Source organism: Triticum urartu, chromosome 3A (assembly GCF_056163025.1).
Source record: "Triticum urartu cultivar PI428250 chromosome 3A, HENAU_Tu73, whole genome shotgun sequence".
NCBI classification, from domain to species: domain Eukaryota; kingdom Viridiplantae; phylum Streptophyta; class Magnoliopsida; order Poales; family Poaceae; genus Triticum; species Triticum urartu.
The window spans coordinates 1,027,387-1,047,662 of record NC_141875.1 but is presented as its reverse complement, the minus strand read 5'-3'; the positions used below and the strand labels follow the sequence as shown (position 1 = coordinate 1,047,662).

Genomic DNA, 20,276 nt, shown 5'->3' with positions numbered 1-20,276 from the left:
TTGTGTTAGCATGCACCTTGAAATTCTTGATGCCTCCAAAGCCTACATGTCTCGTGGCCAATGACATGTGTGTCATCTTTTTTCTGTTTGTCTGAAAGTGCAACTATATATATCTAAGACATGTATAGCTAGTGCTCCATAAGCTAAGGCCTCCACACGTGTATGCTGCATGCTAGCTTCATAGGGTTCTAATGAGAGAAACCAGAGAAGCAAGCGGGGTATATATTGAGTGAGATATGAGTGTGATCTTTGCTTGTGCGAAAAAGAAACTTATGAACAATTATAGCTCTCATAACTTTCTCCTGCTACGGAACACATACCCACTTTCTAAGTATCCTTAGAGCATGTGAGAAGGTGGAAAATGAAGTGGCCTCTTAGCGTTAGTATGTCCTTACAAGAGGACCGAGAATTTATGTGGGTAGTTGTGAATTTCTATAGAATAATATTAAACCCACAAATTAAACTTAATGGATGGAAAATTGATTATTACACACCCTCATTCTATGACTATATACATCGACTTCAAAGGCAACCATAAAGAAATTTTGTTGAATAACTGTCTATCACTAAATCACTATATACATCGACAGATTGATTAAATAAGATACGAGTGTGATCCTGTTCATGATAATAACTCTTCATTATTTTGGCACACCTGTACTCAACATGAGTAATCTTAGAGCACGTTGGGGGAGGGGGATTGGCCTGTTAGTGTTAGTGTTTCATTGGAAGCGGACTGAGAAGTCATGGTAGAAGGTAGTGTTGAGTTTGTACTGAATGATTGTGCTAGGGAAACGCTAGTTTCCCTTGTGCTAAACCACAAATTTAGTGAATGAATCTTATTGCTACATGCACTCATTCATGACTATACATTGGCTTCAAAGCTGGCCACAAGAAAAACAATTTTGTTGATTCGTTAACAATGTCGACCAGTAATTAGATCTTATGGTGTTTGTATATTCATGCATCAGAACAACTAATTCTCTTGCATTTCATCGTATTTAGCAACCCCTCTGGGTGTCTTCTGCCACCTCGGTTCTTGACGAGCTGCATGCCTCAAGTCCAAACCAAGCTAGGTTTAGTTTCATATCTAAGATTTCGAGAAGAGAAATGAGAGAAGTGTGATCTTGAATGCCAGAAAGAAAGAAAAAAGATCTAAGCTCTCGTGATTTTGGGCAAAAATACACATGTGCGAGTAATCCTAGAGCATGTGAGTGATGGTATGTCCTCGAAAGAGGATAGATAACTTAGGGCAGGTTTGTATCACAAAATTTTGAAAACCCACAAATTTGCTGAATGGAAGATTTAAGCTGCCCTACCCAGTTAGTTTTGCAGAACATGATTAGGCTAGCCAACTATTGTATTGGGAGAGCCAAGTCGGTGGTTGATTATCTGCAAAGCCTAATTGAACCTCGTTGGCTCGTTTCCAATCATGAGCCCATAGCACTCTGTTAGTGCGACATATCATCTACAATCAATGCATCTTGCGGTTCTCCATGTCTCCCAATCCTACATAGTATCCATGATTTGCGACGGCATGTCATGATTAATTTGTACCATAGACTTAACTTATGTGGATGCTAATACATTCACATGTCTACACTGTATGCCACACTTGGTGCATCTTGAGCTTTGGTCACAAGTATAACATGTTCTAACTTCTGAGGGTCCTAAAGAGATGGTAGAGAAAGGTTGTGATAGATAGCGAACACGTTGAAGTGTAGTCTTGATGTGTTGCATCAAAGACCATATATGAAACTGTGGAATTGAGCGGTTTATTCATCTTTACTTGTCATTATTTTTCTCGTTGTGGTGCACCTACCACTTTTCATGTAATCTTAGAGCCATCGAGCAGGGAATGAATGCAATGGGTCTGTTTTAAGTCATTCTGGTCCGAGGCATGCATGGTACCAAAAATTTGAGGCATGACTGATGTAGTGTGAATTTCAATGTTTACTCCATTTAACAGTGACATATCATGTGGTTGGGTCTCTATCGACAGGCACACATGGCATGTCATGTCGTAATTTTCCTTCTCGCCCCCACCCCAACATGTAGAATGACTTATTAGGTAGAGACGAATTTTTCTGACGATCGTGACGTATATGTACGCACCTCTTTCTTCACTTGTGTGGAGACCTTAGCGCATGCATGGTGCCCCAACCAAACATGTCATAGCTAGATATATATACATCAGATGCCTGGCTATGACATGTACATTGAGCCATATATGTGTGTATGCCAGGAAAAAAAGTGAACTCTCATGATTTTGGGCACAACTACACATGTGTGAGTAATCTTAGAGCAAGTGAGGAGGCGAGAGATGATAGTAGTGATGTTATTTCCTCGAAAGAGGACAAAGAACTTATGGTAGTAGGTATTGTTCAGTTGTATAGAAAAAATGGTGCAAACCCACAAATTTGCTAAACGGGAAATCTACGCTACCCTACCCAGCTATTGTGTTGGGGAGCCAAGTCGCTAGATGATTACTTGCAAAGCCCAACCGAACCTCGTTGGCTTGTTTCCAATCATGATCCCCCAACACTCTATTAGTGCCACATATCATCTACAATCAATGCATCTTGCAATTCTCCATGTCTCCCAATCCTACATACTATCCATGATTTGCAATGATACATCGTGATTAATTTGTGTCATAGACTTAACTTATGTGGATGCTAATACATTCACATGTCTACAATTCTATGACACACTTGGTGCATCCTGAGCTCTCCTCACAAATATAATACGTGCTAGCTTTTGAGGGTCCAAAAGAGATGGTAGAGAACGCTTGTGATAGATGACGGGCATGGTTGAAGTGTAGTCTTGATGTGTTGCATCAGAGACCTTATATGAAATTGTGGGAGTGAGCGGTTTATTGATCTTTACCTCTCACCATTTTCTCTCTCTGCGGTGCACCTACCACTTTGCATGTAATATTGGAGCCATCGAGCAGGGAATGAATGCAATGGGTTTGTTTTAAGTCATTCTCATCCCGAGGCATGGTACGAGAAATTTGAGGCAGCTGCTAAGGATTAGTGGCACATCATGCATGACCATCACATGACAAGCTACATGGTACTCCATCTGTTTCAAAATATGAGACATACTATTTTAAGAATCAAAACATTATTAAATGTTCTTCCATGTCTTTTTGGTGCATACTGTAGATTATATTGAAAAACCCTTTAATTACTCATTGTTCGTTATGATAATCCAATTAGAGCCCTAGTTATCCTTTCGCTATCATCCTGAGCACGGTAAGCCATGTCATTCTATGACCGGCAATCAATATGGAATAGATTCACGAAGTGAAGTTTTGATCGAGTACAATAGAGGCATATTGGAAGCTAAGTTTGGCATGTCATGGGGCAAACATCAATCCTTGTATACAATTGCATGATTGATGAAGAGTGGATTGCAATTTTTACACCATGTAACAAATATTCATCCGGGTTACCCCATTTTATGAGTGTTCTGTCAGTTATATTATCCCATTCATCGATCTATCATGTAGTTGGGTCTTTATCGCTTGGCGCATGTGGCATATCATGTTGTACTTTTCCTTCTCGCTCCCCCCTCCACACCCAACTTGTAGAATGGCTTATTAGCTAGAGATGGGTTTTTCCTTTCACACAATCGCGGTTCAACGTGCATACCTCCTTCTTCATGTCACACAACTAATTGTTCATTGCTTCCACTTCATTCTTCTTTACCAAATTTCTTTCAGGTGTTGCATCGTACTAGACATGGCTCCATCGATGCTTTTTCCGGCAAAAGAACTGCCAACAAAACTATCGACAACCAATTTTTTTTTATAAAAGGGGTAAAAGTTGGTGATTTTTTTGTTAAATGGGGCGATGTTCCGGCGTGCCTCCCCGGTGAGGTTGCTGTTCAAGGTGCGAGTCTGCTTGGAGGGAGTGCCGGAGTACACATGGGACGTGGACTCCGTGGCCTCGTTGTTTGATCCCTCCATGCTTATTGATGGGATTGATGAGGAGGTGAGGATGGAGGAGGAGACTGGCTGCCTGCGCCTTTAGGTGTGGATGGATGCTGTAGAGAAGCTCAAAACCAGGGGTATTCTGCAACTAGAAGAGCCTCGGGAGTTGGCTTCGCTGGGAGCTCAACATCTTCGAGGACGCGACACCGTGCTGGAAAAGGTGGGCATGCTTTGATAGATGTGCCGGGGGGGGGGGGGACCTGACAATCTCCCTCGACCACCGCTGCCGTGTACTAAAACTAGCACAAATTCAGCTTTTACATATTTGAGAAAGCGTCCTATAAATTTTGATCATAGTCCACTCTGATAGATGTAGTGCGAATTTACAAACCCTAATGCAGAAAATCTTCATCCACGTGATACATATAAACAAAAAGAATAAGACAAATTACATAGTACATTTTTGTGTGAAGTTTAAGATCGATGTGATCAGTGCTTTGATCCAAATTACTGATAGTTATGCCATATTTGTTTGCATCCATCGCCTACATGTCCGATGGCTACGGAACGCAAGGAATTCCATCTCCAAATACTTTGCTGCTCTCTTGGATAATGTTCTCCTTGGCCTTAGCCTTCATAGGGCCTAAACGATTTTTGGAGGTTGAGGCCAAAAATCTCATTCCAGCTGGGACCCTACTCGAGCCTTTATTATAACTAGGCAGCAACAAAAATATAGAGGCCTAGTACAAGGGTCTCTCCCCCCATTCCTCCTTCTCGAGTCGGTAGCGTGGATGAATAATTCTAGAGCGTGTCATTTCCTTCTCCTTCATTGGACGGTTTCTCCACTTCTGGACTCCCTCAGCACCGCAGATTGCTCATAAACCTTTGCGAATAGGCTGCCTACCTCTTCGGCCCCTCCTAAACCTTTGCGATTATCCCACCCACTTCTCCGACCCCCTCATTCCCTCACTACCACTATCGAGTGCTCCCAAAGGCTCAAACCTTTGTAAGCACCCCAAATCCGATGCCCTCTGATACCCGAGATGGCAACATTGTTGCTCCTTTAGTCGACTACGGAAAAGCTCCTCCATGCCTACATCCTTACTCCTTCCGAGACCGAGAGTGTATCACGTTTCTGCATTTGTGTGCGCTGCATGGACATGAGGCGCAATCCAATATTCACTCCGTTGCTAGCATCAGTGGGAGCATGACTAGTTGATGCAGGGCGGGAACAGTGATCAACAGCAGCAGGACATGGCAAGACGAAAGAAAAAAGCATCACACCAATAATAAATGCGTCCCACGTATAAATGATTATCCAAATAAAAAGTGAAGCATATGATAAATCGGGCCATTGCAAGAGTTAGAGACAGGTTTTGGGGCGGGCTATCCATAATGCTGAAGATCCTTTAAAGGCAAATTAGAATTGGCGGATCTGAGATATGATTTTCTTATTCTATATAAGGTAATGAAATCACAATATCCACACAAATGTTAATCACCTCCTTCCTTGTGTCTTGTGTAAAAAGGGGATTTTCTTGAAAGAGGAGGATGAGGAATGGGCCATGTGTCACCGGGGGCAAATCCGTCAATCCTTCGCCCACCGCTGCCGTGGACTAGCCATGCATCGCCATCACCGGCCACCGCCCCCGGGAGGCCTCTAGTCAACTCCGCCTCCGCCGCCGCGTCCCCGGCGACCACCGCCCCCGAAATGCCGCACCCTTCTCTGCTGCGCCGTCTCCTCACCCGGCGCCGCGTGGTCCTCGCCTGCGCCGCCGTCACCGTGCTCGCGGCGGCCGCGGCTCTGCTTCTGGCTGCTCCGACCACCGAGGTCCCCGGCCGCGCCTTGCTCGTAGCTGGCGCCCGCCTCCACCCCAGGCCCCGCGAGGAGCCCCGTGCCGCCGCGGCGGGGCGCTCCCCGGACGACGCCCCCTCGCTGCCGCCGGCCCCGGCGCCGCCCCCTCCCCTCAAGGCCAAGGTGCGTGCCGAGCTTCCGTCGCAGAGATTAATTTTGTACTCCCCAAGTCCATGATGCAGATTGCAAAAAGCACATATCTGAAATTATGACTTCTCGGTTGAAATGCTGACTGCCGTTACTGTTTTCGGTTGAAATTGAAATGCAGTCAAATCTGGTTTATGTTACCTGCATAACTCTTGCTGAACATTTGTGCGTTCTAAACATATAATCTTTAATTATGAGCTGAAATGCAGCATCACTGCAATGCTGGACTTTGGGTGAATTGAACTGAACATATATGTGGGATAGGAGAATGTGATACAATTGGATGGATCTGAGAGCGCAAAATGCGCCTGTTTTGTTTCGCAGGCTGGTTTGCCATCTAAGATTTCACCGGCCCTTTCCATGTTTTCGGCGCCAGTGCCTTCGCCGGCAGAGAATTTTGATGATGGATCAGCGGAGGAACCCGAGCATCCCGATATGAAGGTATTTGCATTTCTGTCTGCAAATTTTTGCTTCTCTTATTAGGGTAAGACAGATGCTGATGTACGGTAGGAAGGTTTGCATGCTGTGCTATGTTTTTTACACGCATAGAGTATCCGTATGTCTCAAAGATTAATATGTGCTCCCAAAGTTCATAACACAGATTTGAAAAAGCAGAGCTCTTTAGTGGTGGCTGCTATTACTATTCTCGGATGAAATGCACTCAAATCTGGACAGTTGGACATTTTGTCCAAAACTCTCAAAGAACTCTTAATTTTTTTTGTAAATGCAGCACCACACCATGCTCTAGTTTGACTTTGTCAGTTTCTTCAAAGTGCGCTCTGCGGGCCGTCGTAGTAGACTAAGTAGTGGTGCTAAATCTTAAAAAACATTTGGGTGATCCGAGTGTGCAAAATGAACTGCTTGTTTCACAGGCTATTGTTCCATCGACTATCGTGCCAGGCCCTTTGATTTCTTCGGCGGCAGCACCTTCACCGGTGGAGAATTTCGATGATGGGTCAATGGAGGAACCTGAGCGTCCTGATTTGAAGGTATTTCTCTCTGAGGAATTTTAGTTTTCTTATGGTAAGACAAGACATTGCTGGTTTTGTCGCCCTCTGCATTCTCCAGTTGCACTTATGCATGAGTTTATCAATAACCAAAATCTGTTGGGTATACATGTACCGATGTACAGTAGGAAGGTTTGCATCCTGTGCTATTCTTTTATACACGTACAATATCCTCATGTCTTATTATAGCCTCTCACTAAATGTTACCAACTTTAGGAAGATCCGTTAAATGAATCGGCCCCTTTTCTTCAGGAGGTACATATCTAGTGCTGGGTAGACTATTTTTAGCAATTGAAATTTCTAATTTTAACCTCTACACTTGTGAAGCCCGTTTCCAGTGGTCCTCCTACTGTGAGCTCTGATGTCAGCCAAGACCCCAACAAGAGTGGAAATGCAGAGCCGCATCCAAAGCCACAGGTTAAGGATTTGCCCCGCTCATACAACACAATTTCTATATCTGGTATCTGGAGTCCAAATGGTAAAACTCTTTGTTTTGCTGTCAATTTAGCAGATACCGCTTTGGTCAACAGCGGCAGATGAAGAGCTTTTATATGCGAAGAAAGAGATTGCTAATGCACCTTTGGTATTTGGCGAGCCTGATTTGTATGCGCCTCTATTTAGGAATGTGTCCGTCTTTAAGAGGTAAGGCTCTGGTTTGGGTGTAAGTAACTTTCTTGTGCTGTCAGTTTGTCCATAAAATGAAATAATGTTTAATTTTCTTCTGTTCAGTACATGCTTATTAAACTACTTTCAACTCATGCCTGTAGGAGTTATGAACTGATGGAGAGGCTTCTTAAGGTTTTCATATATCATGATGGAGCAAAACCAATTTTTCATTCTCCGGAGTTGAAGGGCATCTATGCCTCTGAGGGATGGTTTATGAAACTTATGGAGGCAGATCGGAATTTTGTTGTGAGGGATCCGAACAGAGCTCATCTGTTCTACCTGCCGTATAGCGCTCGGCAGCTGGAGCATAATCTTTATGTTCCTGGATCAAATACACTCGACCCACTATCTATATTTGTGAAAAACTACATAGATATGATCTCTGCTAAGTTTCCGCATTGGAATAGGACGAAAGGCGCTGATCATTTTTTCGTTGCTTGCCATGACTGGGTATGTTTCTTCGCCTGCCTGAATCTTTGCGTAATCATTGGTCATGACCCAAATTGTACACTGTGTTCTGGTGAATTGTTGTAAAACAGATATTTACATACAAAAATGGTATTCTGTTACTGACCTGAGGCCTTTTCTGCAGGGACCTTACACGACCAAATTACACGACGAACTGCGGAAAAACACCATCAAAGCTCTTTGTAATGCAGATGTCTCAGAAGGGGTTTTCATCCGTGGAAGAGACGTGTCCCTTCCAGAAACATACCTCAAGTCTGCAAGGAGACCTGTGAGAGACATCGGTGGAAAGCCAGCGGCAGAGAGATCTATCCTGGCCTTCTTTGCAGGGCAGATGCATGGCCGTGTTCGGCCCGTCCTTCTCAAGCACTGGGGAGGTAAGGACGCGGACATGCGAATATACACCCGGATCCCACGCCAAATCACTCGGCGGATGAACTATGCCAAGCACATGAAGTCGAGCAAGTACTGCATCTGTCCGATGGGGTACGAGGTGAACAGCCCCCGGATCGTGGAGGCGATCTACTATGAGTGCGTACCGGTGATCATCGCCGACAACTTTGTGCTCCCGTTCGACGACGCGCTCGACTGGACCGCGTTCTCCGTGGTGGTGGCGGAGAAAGACGTGCCGAGGCTGAAGGAGATCCTGCTGGCGATCCCGGAGAGCAGGTACGTAACCATGCGGTCCAATGTGAAGAAGGTGCAGAGGCATTTTCTGTGGCACGCGAAGCCTGTCAAGTACGACATCTTCCACATGATCCTGCACTCGGTTTGGTTCAGCAGGGTGAATCAGGTGCACCAAGTAGAGCAGCACTAGGTAGTCATCTTCCACCTTCAGGTAAGCTCTTCAGTCCGAAGGAAGGATGGAGGTGATGTAACCTGACCTCGATAGACGCTACTAGTATTCTAATTGTAACCTCATATCTTCTGCTTTGCAAAGAAAAAGGAGAGAAAATTACAGAGTTGAGGTCCTGACATTACTGAACATTTACATGTGCATGGGTCGAATCAACTAACAGAGACAGAGACATATGACCTTGACATTGTTACTGATATGATAATTGGTCCTGGCATATGACCTTGACCTTGACATTGTGTATTAGCTCTAAAGTTTCTCTCTTTCATGGTGAGACAAGGGACTGGTTTGCGTCCACACTAGCTGGGAATACTTTTTTTTGCTGTTGTTGAGGTGAACAATGACAGTCATTCTTGATTGCACATTTTGTTCTTGGAAAAGGAAGTATTGAATGCACATTTTGGCGTTGAGAACTTGGGATGGATGTTCAACAGTTTGTTAGTAGCTTGTTGGAAGTGATTCGTCTAGGTGAAGATCTCCCCTTTTACTTGAAGCAGTAAGATCCACTAAATTTCACAGTCCAGCACAACAACTGTAAACTGAGCCTAAGGTCGCCTAACCAAAATTTGTTTATCTTCATTTGGGCTACCATTTTTTTGGCTATTATTCTATAGTACTTCCTCTGTAACTAAATAGAGAACTTAAAAAACGTCTGAGCACAGCACGGTTCAGAACAGAGATAGACAAATGTCCGTTTCTTTTGATTGGAGATCTTTTTTCTTCTTCTGTTTTTTAGACACGGTGTAGATATTTTGGATTTTCTTAGCCTCCCTCTTGATATTTTGGATTTTCTTAGCCTCCCTCTGGAGACACTGTCATTTGCAAACAATACTAAAATTCAGGGTTGAAGGACAAATTCCATTAGCTCCCTCGACATTTAAGCGACCTCAAACAATACTATATATAAATTCAGTAGGAGAGGATGGCTCAGCATTTTTTTGTTGGCAAAACAATGCATAATACAATTCATTCAGTATCTGATAACAATACTACATCTTCATTCAGTAGGACAAATATGGAAGAAAGATATCTGATAACAATGGTTTTGGAACTGTACACTACGGCTGTAAATCAGGGAAATATTCAAGAAGTTTTGATAAAGACATGGTCTTCTTTACATCTTGGTACCCCAATTGTTACGTGCTGACACATTTATATATGCAACTCAACGAATTCTGTTCGAGATGTATACATCGTGATTGTAGATGCTCTGATGCGACTAACAGTAGCCATCCTGAACGGGGCACTCACACCCCCCTACCGGAGTTCCAATGTGGGCCGACCCACATAGGTTTCTTCTCGCCGGTTTTGGGAACCATTTAGAAACTCTCCTCGGTTTTCTAGGCCGGTTTCTCCATCTGTTTTTCTTCTATTTTTGGCCGGTGTTCTATTCATTTTTCTTCTGTATTTATCTTTTTAGTTTATTTATTATTATTTCTTTTTCATTTTCTAGTTTTCACTATTTAAACATATGATTTTTTTAAAAAAATTGAACACATTAGAAGTTCGATCTTTTTAGAATAATTAAAGAAATTAAACCGGCAAATACATTTTTCAGGACCATGAACATTTTCAAAAAATCGTGGTTTTTAATAAATCTACAATATTTTTTTCCGAATTAATGAACATTTTTTAAATCTATAGATATTATTTCAAATTTACATTTTTTCTATTCATGATTTTTTTCTCAAAATTTGGGGATTTTTTTTGTCAAATTTGGAAAATTTTACAATTTTCTATTTTCAAAAGATTGCAAAAATTTCAAATCCTTGAAATTTTTTGAATTCAACAATATTTGTTAAATTCATGAATATTTTTTAATTCTGAACATTTTTTATTTCGCCAATATTTTTTGAAACTAACTAAAAAAACATACCATGTTTTTTGGGAGATCGGACAAGCAGCAGCAGAACCAAAAGAATCAGCAAAAGAACAGCTACTCAGCGAAGGCGGGGTGAATAAGCCAGTGAGTGTGCAGTTTACCAGCAATATGGCGCTTAAGGCGCTGTGGAGGAGGTCCCAGTATCTAGGCACAAGATTAGAAAAACCCCTGAGCACAACACGACCCGAAGCCCAATAAAAATAATTTACTACACAAAAAATGATCTATTAACATCATAATAAAAATAGTATAATAGCATCTATCTCATGTAGTATCGGGCATTTCCTAACCAAAAATGGCAGTCTACATTTTCTGGTTTTTCCTATGTGACATCTAAAAAAAACTATAGATGCCTATTGCATATGCCCTCGGATGTTGATGCCGTCACACATGCTTTGACACATATTTTTTACATACGAGTCAATTTTGTGCTATGTGACCTTTTCGAGTTTACTTCTATGTTCAGAAAAGTCCATCAACCCCCTCTCCCAACACTACCCGCTGCAATAAGTTCTTGGCCCTCCTGCAAGGTCATACCAACACTACTTGCGACCACTTCATTTTTCTCCTCATCACATGCTCTAAGGTTACTCACGCAGTGAGTAGATGAACCGGAAATAGTGAGAGTTATAATTGCTCAGAAGTTTTTTCTTGCGACAATCAATATCATACGTATGTGTATCTGCCTCAATATATATCATCTTTGCTTCTCCCTTTTATCCCATCAAAACCTTGTGAAGCTAACACATAACATACGCTTGTGCCTTTTAGAAACCTTAGCTCCTGGTGCGTCGGCCAAATATGTCACATATATGTATAGTTCCACTTTCACATGCAGAGAGGGAAAAAGGATTAGACTTGTTCATTATTAATGTCAGCTTCCTCATTAGTAATGTCGGCTTGGGAGGCATCAAGAATTCTTGTTGGGGAGATATATGGGGATAATGATCGATGTTCTGTGCCATGCTTGGCCCCTTCACCTCCAGCTAAACTAGATCCCTTCCCGGCCTCCTGCTGGGAATACATATTTTGCTGTTGTTGAGGTGAACAATGACAGTCACTCTTGGGTTCTTGTATGTCCATTAGCCTCCTTGTTGATATGTCCTGGGTTCTTGTATGTTCCCTCAGCATTTAAGCACTCAAACAATACTACATATAAATTCAGTAGGAGAGGATGGCTCAGCATTTTGGTGTTGGCAAACAATACTAGTACAATTCATTCAGTATTTGATAACAACACTACATGTTCATTCAGTAGGACAAATATTGAAGAAAGATATCTGATAACGATGGTTTTGGAACTGCACACTACGGCTGTAAATCAGAGAAATATTCAAGAAATTTTGATATAGACGTGGTCTTCTTTACATCATGGTACCCTAATTGTTACGCGTTGACATATTTATATATGCAACTCAACAGATACTGTTGGAGATATAGACATCATAGTTGTAGATGCTCTTATGCGCCTAAAAGTAACCATCCTGTACGGAGCGCTCACATTCCCCTAAGGGAGTTCCAATGTGGGCCGTCCCACAGAGGTTTTTTCTCACCGGTTTTGGGAGCCATTTAGAAAGTTCCCTCAGTTTTCTGGGCCGGTTTCTCTGTCTATTTTTCTTTTGTTTGTGGCCGGTGTTCTATTCATTTTTTCTTCTTTATTTCTCCTTTTTAGTTCATTTATTCTTTCTTATTCATTCGGCACTTTTCACTCTTTAGAACATATGACTTTCAAAAAATTATGAATATTTTAAAACTTCGAAAGCTAATTTTAAAATAATTAAAAAATTAAACCCGCAAATAAGTTTTTCAGAACCATGAACATTTTCTCAAATTTGTGTTTTTAGAAATTTCTGTTTCTTTCTGAATTCATGAACATTCTAAAAAAATCTATGAATATTATTCAAAATTTACATTTTTTGTACTTCATGATTAATTTTCCAAATTCAGGATTGTTTTTCCAAAGTTGGGATTTATTTAGAGTTCGCCCTTTTTAAAAATATCGCGAACATTTCAAATCCCTAAACATTTTTCGGATTTGGCATTATTTCTTGAATTCAACAATATTTGTTAAATTTATGAATATATTTTTTAAACATTTTTTATTTCACCAATATTTTTGAAAACTAACTAAAAATATATATATTCAGAGATCGGAAAAGCAGCAGGAGCAACAAAAGAACGAGAAAAAGAAATACTAGTCTGTGAAGGTGGGGTGAATGAAGTACTGTGGGTCAAGCGAGTATGGGGGTGAGTACTGAGTAGGGTTGGGCGTTCGGTTTATTCGGTTTTCTGTAAATTCGGTTTCAAGAAAATGAACACCGAAATAATTATGTAAAATTTGGACACCGAACCATATTAATCGAAATATATTGGTTCGGTCTGCTCGGTTAACCAAAAAAACAAATTACATGCACCCATAAGTCTAAGTGTCATGACTAATGTTTAGTGTGGGAATTGTACAGAATGCACAAAACAACTAGATCCATGAGGCGCACATACATACACTTGCTTTTTTTTACTAGCTATTTCTTTCCGGGGATTCACTAGCTCTTTGACTGTCGTTGCATCCAAAACAATGGTAACATATTCCAAATGGATTAAACTAATCACTAGCATGGTGTTACGTATGCTTGTGAGATTAGAACTAAGCATTAGCATCATGTTACGTATATTGAGGGATTAGTGCTTCCTTTTTAGAATTTATCAACACATTAGAATTTTTTAGAACTTGATTGAAGAAGCCAGTGAAGTATTTTTGACCGGCCGTCCGGACGTCTTGGCAACCATATATTAGTTGTTTTTAGGGGAACCATATATTTGTTTTTGTTAGGAAAGTATATATTAGTTTGTTTGAGACAAAGAAAATATATATTAGTTATATACAATTGTGAAGCAGCTATTGCGTTGGGCCGTTAGAAAATTAACTCGGCCACTGGCTGTTGCGCTTGCATTCACGGGAACCAGCAAACTATATTACACCTAAAAAAACTAGGATACACACAGATCGGTTTCTACCGTGAATTCGGTTTGTTAGCGATGGAAAGCGAACGTGGCACCGAACACAGTATGGCTACCATGTTTCAAACCAAACTGTACAACCAAACACCGAAAAAATCGACAAACCGGTTAAACCAGTTCGGTTCGGCTCGGTATTTCGGTTTTCAGTTTTGATGTGCCCACCCCTAGGGGTGAGTGTGCGCTTTACCAGCAAGGTAGCGCTTAAGGCGTAGTAGAGGAGGTCCCAGTATCTGGCACAAGATGAGAAACCCCCCTGAGCACAACACGACCCGAGGCCCAATAAAATAATTTACTACACAAAAAATGATTTATTAAAATCATAATAAAAATAGCATAATCGCATCTATTTCATGTAATATCGGACGTTTCTTAAAAAAAGAGGCAGTCTAAATTTTCTTGTTTTTCCTATGTGACATCTAAAAGGAAAAGCTAGAGATGCCTATTGCATATGCCCTCAGATGTTAATGCCATCACACATGTTTTGACACACATTTTCTTACCTACAAGTCAGTTTGTGCTATGTGACCTCTTCGAGTATCTACTTTTATGTTCAGAGAAGCTACTCATCCCCCTCTTCGAGTGTCTACTTTTATGTTCTTCGAGTATCTGCCAATAAGTTCTTGGCCCTCTTGCTACCACTTCATTTCTATCCTCCTCACATGCTCTAAGGTTACTCGTGCAGCGTGTAGGTGCGCTGGAAATAATGATTAGTAATTGTTCAGAGGCTTTTTCTTCTCACAATCAAGACCATGCGTACGGTATCTGCCTCAATATATACCACCTTTGCTTCTCTAATTTCTCTACTCAAAACCCTGTGAAGCTAAAACACGACATAGCCTTATGCCTTGAAGAAACCTTAGCTCATGGTGCACTTTCACATGCAGAGGAAAAATGGATTAGACAGATGTTCGTCATCAGTAATGTAGGCTTGAGAGGCATCGAGAATTCTTGTCGGGGAGATATATCGGGACAATAATCGATGCTTTGTTCCCTGTCCTGCCCCTGCACCTCCAGCTAAACAACTGCACTTGGACGGTTAGATTGTCTGGGAAAAGCTATGTACACTTATACACGAAGTGTTGCATGTGGTGTTATCAGTAGTTTTCCTTCCTGCCACCCTAGCTATCTGACAAACAAGTCAAGGGCCACATAGACAAATCCGGGGCCACATACGCTAAAAAAGGGGACGTGGCTTTAGATTACTGCTCGACATCTCGTATTAGTGAACCCGTGTAGCCATGCAATGAAGGCATGCTGTAAATTTGGCAATGACCAGGCTTACGGTGTTCAGGATGATAGCAAAAGAACATCTAGCCACCTAAGTGAAATTTGGCAATTAGAGACCAGCAATAAAGTTATTCTTCTATATAATCTAGAATATGCTTCAAAAAACGTATGGAAGATAATATTACAAAGTTTGACTTCTTGAAAAAGATACACTTTTTTATTTTGGAACGCGTGAAGCAGTGGCGGAGGTAGGAACTCTAGAAATTTGATTGAGGGGGGCTCGCTAAAGAAAAAGGATAAAAAAAATCACCGTTCATTGTAATTATACGACCATATTCAATAATCCAGTTCTACCCCTGGCGTCGCCTCCCCTGGGCGACACCAAGGATCCCAAACCCTAGCGCCGCTAGCCCACCCCTCGCGTCTTCTCGTGCCACTACTGCCGCCGGCGAGGGTCGCAGTTGCGGTGGGGTATCTGCTGAAGTGGCATGGGCGCCTCTTGTCAGGGGCTGCAGTTAGGGCGGCACCCCTATTCTGCTCGGCGGTGGCCGGTGCTCCATGGATGGCGGGTGGCTGCCCTGGGTGGTTGGTCATCCATAGCCGCGGGGGGTAGGGGGTGGGAAGCTCTGCCTGGACATGGGTGGCAGCAATGGCTGCAGATTTGGTCTCTCTGCCGGCATGCCGACAGCAGCATAAGTCATGATGGAGAGGCTCTACGTGGATCCAGCCAGTTGCGAGATCGGGGCGACGCGGCTTCCGGTGAAAATCGTGCCGATTGCAGTCTCGGCGGATGATGGAGGCGTCTCTGGCATCATTTTCTTCTCGAGGCATCGTCATTCCAGGTTGCGTCACCACGCTCGGGATGTTCTGGGGGAAATCCTAGACCTGGGTCTCCCGGATCGGAAGATGACGGTGCCCTCGGTGCCGTTCTCCCTCCTGGGGGCATCGTTTTTGAGTAGGTGCTGGCTGGAGGGGACAAGAGGAGGAGAGGTGCTACATCTACCGCAGGGCCAACGGCTGGTCTCGGCGACATGGCGCAGCAGAGTTTTGGCGACGTGCGTATGTGGATGGATGCACACAACATGATGGCGCTGTGTGGCGTCGCGGTGACGTCGACGACTGTATGGCTTGGCGAGGTGAATGTGTTGATCACTCCTGAAGGTGGGACGGCGGAAGATGGCGGTGGCTGATTCTTGAGCCTGCGCATGCGTGGCGCACAGATGGTCTAGCTACACAAGTTGATGCTCTCGGCTTGTCGATGGGCGGCTTGGTGAGGCCACCGGAATAGATGGTGGGTGTTGATGCGTGGTCAGGGCACAACATCAATCTTGTAGGTGTAATGATGGTAGTTTCTAGGAAGGTTGCTTTGGGTTGAGCAATGTATTTGTTTTGTTGGGTTCTATTGAATAATATAATAATACAGTTGTGTGCATCGCTCGATGCAGAGGCTGGGGGCAATCCTACTTTTAAAAAAATTGCAATTATAAAAGAAAAAGCAAGATCATTGGGCAGGCCAGGGCCCTTCCTGGCCACCCCTGGCTCCACCACTGGGATGAAGTATCAAGTAGTTTGTCAGGTGAAAGTCATGCATGATAGGCCCAAAACCCCTAAATTAATGGCTACTCGCTATCATGTACGTTCTCAGCTGACATGAACTTAAAATTGACACACTGTATTCTCATATCGTCACTAGCTCTACATATTACATGAAAATTGGTAGGTGCAACGTAGAGAGAGAGAGAGAGAGAGAGAGAGAGAGAGAGAGAGAATTTAATGTGAATTTAATGCAACAAGTCAATGTCTTGATGCAGCGAAAATAACGTGGAAAGATTCCTACAGATCAACACTCTGCATGTCCATTCGTCTTGCCCTTTTTGTAGAGTACACTTGCGCTGGTTAGGTCGCGGGACAGTTGTGAACGAATAAACTCTTGTAAACATCTTTTCACTTGCTCTCTCTCCATTGCCCTGTTTCTTCCTCTTCTTCTTCTTCTTCTCAAAGTTTCTGCATAGGCAAAATATGCTTGGAGCTATGAGGAGCTACTGCAACTTGCATTTCTGAAACAGGAGGTATGTTACGTACATACATACACAGTGGAGTTATTTCTCTGGATGTGTCTGTCAGTCCATTTTGATTTCTGAATTGCCGAGTGGCTGTGTTTTTCTGAATGCAGCTGGTAGCCTTCTCGTCGGTATCAGACGTTGGTCTTTGATTGGTGGAGGAGGTATGTTACGTACATATATGCAAGGTGGAGTTATTTATCTTGATGTGTCTATCAGTAAATATATACAAGGTGGAAAATGCTTAGAGAAGCACCACCGTTACCTTAACAATCAAAGCAGCAGAAGTAGAAATTGTTAACCAGTTACCTTGTCGATTAATCCTACTCGTAGGGTCACCGAGTAGCCGGTAATAACTTCACCTTGCATATATGGGGCGAATTCTTGAACATGGGTTTTCAGTAGGAAAAAACACAAATTTTATTCCGAACTCCTCTTGAGAGATGGGGCCGATGTCAAGTTTAGCAATACTAGCAGCAACATCGATTACTCCTCATACCGAGCTTAGCTATCTGATTAGCCTTGGGAACCAAATTTTCTTTTTGCGATATACTGTTGAAAATGGTAGAATATTTTTCTGCTGTAAATCTTTTGATAAGTATTTCACAAAAAAGAAGAAGGCAAAATCTAGTGGATTTTTAATAAATTAAGTAAGTGTAATATAACTCTTTTTATCTGTGGTTCAAAATATGGGAAATATACTCCAGCGGTACGTCAGCAGTGAAATAATTTAAACTTGTTAATTAATGCTAGTCTTCCATGTGCTTGTTAATGTTCATGCAAAAAGATCAGATTTTCGTCCTGTGTGAAAAAACACAAGTTTAGTTAGAGCACTGATTTGATTTCCTCTGTCCAAAATACAAAAATGTTCCTTGTTACATTGTGAGACCTATCGTGATGACATGCTAAGCTTCTTCTTTTGGATGGATCCATGCATGATCCATCCAAAAGGCTGGCATGTATTAGCAGCAAAAATTAATATATAGTTCCTGCATCCAAAAGTTACAAGCGGATCACATGTATGTATGAACTTTGAGCTGCAAAACAATGGATCTGGGCAACGCATAACTTCCGTTGAACTTTGAACTTCTGGATGATTAATTAGGTATCTAATCTATCAAGTTGCTATTATTTAAAGGTAACTTTTTTCATCAATCAGTGCAGTCACCTAGGAGCTGGGTGCGTGGTTGCATATTCAAATTTAAATTTGTACCGAGGCTAGCTGTGATTATCTGATCCATTATTCCAACTTTGCCTTGCATCAGTGCTGAGGAGCCATTTTGATTTTTGCTTGCCTAGATACATACATTGAACCTTGCCTTGCCTTGCCAACAGTCCTATAAAAGGGACTGCACCCATCAGAGTAAAAACAAGCACTTAGGCAGGCTTCAATACAAGCAGAGTAGCAAGGCAGCTCCTCTAGTTCTTAGGTGTGTGTACAATATATGTGCAGCAGTTCATCTCCTAGCTGCTCGTGCATCCTGTTTGTTTGATCCTCAGAGAGCTACCACTTGAAATTGCAGCCAAGGCCTTGTAGCACACCCAAGCGAGCAGAGCAGAGCATTTGGTATTTGAATCGGGAGGAACTATGTTGCTGGACAAGGAGGAGGAGAGGAGCAGGGTCCTGGTAACTGGTGGCACAGGTCACATCGGCAAGCATATCGTTGCTGCGAGTGTCCGCCGCGGCCACCCGACCTCTGTCCTCATCAGGGATGCTGCACCGGCTGATCTCGCCAAGGCGCAGCTCCTCAAGAGCTTCATTGATTCCGTTGTCGCTCTCATCAAGGTATAAGATTAATATCATTTGATGTTGTCTGCCTTTCTTTCGTCTACTCTTTAGTTTTTCACAGTTTTCTGTGTGGATTCTGATATATATTTTTTCTGTCTGGTGAGCAGGGAGGTTTATTTGACCACGGGAGCCTCGTAAATGCCATCAAGGGTGCAGATGTCGTGATCTCGGCCGTGGGGACCCCTCAGCTCGACGAGCAGACGAGGATTGTCATGGCCATCAAGGAGGCCGGCAATGTCATCAATTTGTCTTGTTTGTTGATCGAACGATGGATGCAAATCAATTGCTGAATCAGAGTTGCTGCACAGAGGTTCCTGCCGTCTGAGTTCGGATCTGACCCAGCGCGGGTTCACACCGTGGATCCAGCGGCCACACTTTACGCTGGTAAAATTAGACTTCGCCGTCTGATCGAGGCGGAGGGTATACCTCATACATATGTCTGCCGCAACAGGTTCGCCGAAACCTACCTTCTGACAATCGGCGATGTTACGGCTGTTGGCGCTGCTCCTCCGTCGTCCAACAAGATCACTGTCCTAGGCGATGGAGATGCAAAAGGTAAGCACACATCATATCCTTTTTCCTGCCACTGTAAATCCGCGCTGTCAGTTACATCATGTACGTGTTGATCATCATGTATTGATGCACGCAGGGGTGTTTGTGGTGGAAGAAGACATAGCTGCCTACACGGTGAGAGCGATCGACGATACGACGATACGAGGACTTTCCAGATCGCTCGCATCCCAGAGGCAGATCTCCTCAAGTTGATCAAGGGTAGGGTACATCCATCATTGTGCCTTGAGAATGTACGTAGCTACAACTGTTGCATCTCTGACCACTCTTTTGTTGACATGTGTGACCATGCATGCAGAGGCGGCATACCCTCTCAACATGATGCTGTCCCACTCGCTCTCCGTCTTCGTGAGGGGCGACCAAGCCAACTTCGACATCGAGGCGTCCTTTGGTGTTGAGGCCACCGAGCTGTACCCTGACGTGAAGTACACCACCGTCGACGAGTACCTGGACCGCCTCCTCTGACAGTTCTTGGCTGGATGGAATGACAAGAGCTGACGTCCACAATAAAGATGATGGAGCAGTGGCCTCTCCAAATCCAATGATGTGTGTGGTCTTGTGTGCAAATTTTTATGTTGCTACTGCTGGCCGGTGCACCAATAATTGATTCAAACAAGACTTATCCATATGCCACTGATAACTATTCTGCTCCAAGACGTTATGCTGCTGCTTATGGCGAGTTTCAGCATGACGATTTAGGAAGGACCTATGGGCGATATTTTGTCCTTTAATTTGTCGAAATGTTGTGTTCAGTGCAGGGAGTACATATGATGATACATTTAAGGGTTATCGCC

General features: G+C 42.9%; 2 protein-coding genes across 3 annotated transcripts; both read left to right on the top strand.

Moving 5' to 3' along the window:
- The first annotated feature begins 5,494 nt into the window (after positions 1-5,494).
- LOC125542229 (putative glycosyltransferase At5g25310) lies at positions 5,495-9,182 on the top strand. 2 transcript variants are annotated; one of them, XM_048705182.2, is made up of 8 exons: positions 5,495-5,918; positions 6,267-6,383; positions 6,815-6,931; positions 7,166-7,204; positions 7,277-7,366; positions 7,461-7,591; positions 7,717-8,065; positions 8,208-9,182. In XM_048705182.2, exons 1-8 carry the CDS (start codon positions 5,499-5,501, stop codon positions 8,895-8,897), a joined length of 1,953 nt encoding a protein of 650 aa, XP_048561139.2. In that variant the 5' UTR covers positions 5,495-5,498; the 3' UTR covers positions 8,898-9,182. The 2 variants fall into 2 exon arrangements, with proteins under 2 accessions (XP_048561139.2, XP_048561140.2); XM_048705183.2 differs by lacking the exon at positions 7,166-7,204.
- Positions 9,183-17,358: 8,176 nt separating this feature from the next.
- LOC125542230 (isoflavone reductase homolog IRL) lies at positions 17,359-20,045 on the top strand. Its single transcript, XM_087545804.1, is given in 6 exon segments — positions 17,359-18,909; positions 19,020-19,155; positions 19,219-19,467; positions 19,562-19,624; positions 19,627-19,683; positions 19,781-20,045. Coding segments are annotated over 6 exon segments (870 nt in total). The 5' UTR covers positions 17,359-18,711; the 3' UTR covers positions 19,948-20,045.
- The last annotated feature ends 231 nt before the right edge of the window (positions 20,046-20,276 follow it).

Excerpts from the sequence above, each read along its gene's own strand:
- LOC125542229 (XM_048705182.2), top strand. The coding sequence starts at position 5,499 with ATGGGCCATGTGTCACCGGGGGCAAATCCGTCAATCCTTCGCCCACCG. Across the intron at positions 6,384-6,814 it reads CCGAGCATCCCGATATGAAG|GCTATTGTTCCATCGACTAT; the intron begins GTATTTGCATTT and ends CTTGTTTCACAG. Across the intron at positions 8,066-8,207 it reads TCGTTGCTTGCCATGACTGG|GGACCTTACACGACCAAATT; the intron begins GTATGTTTCTTC and ends CCTTTTCTGCAG.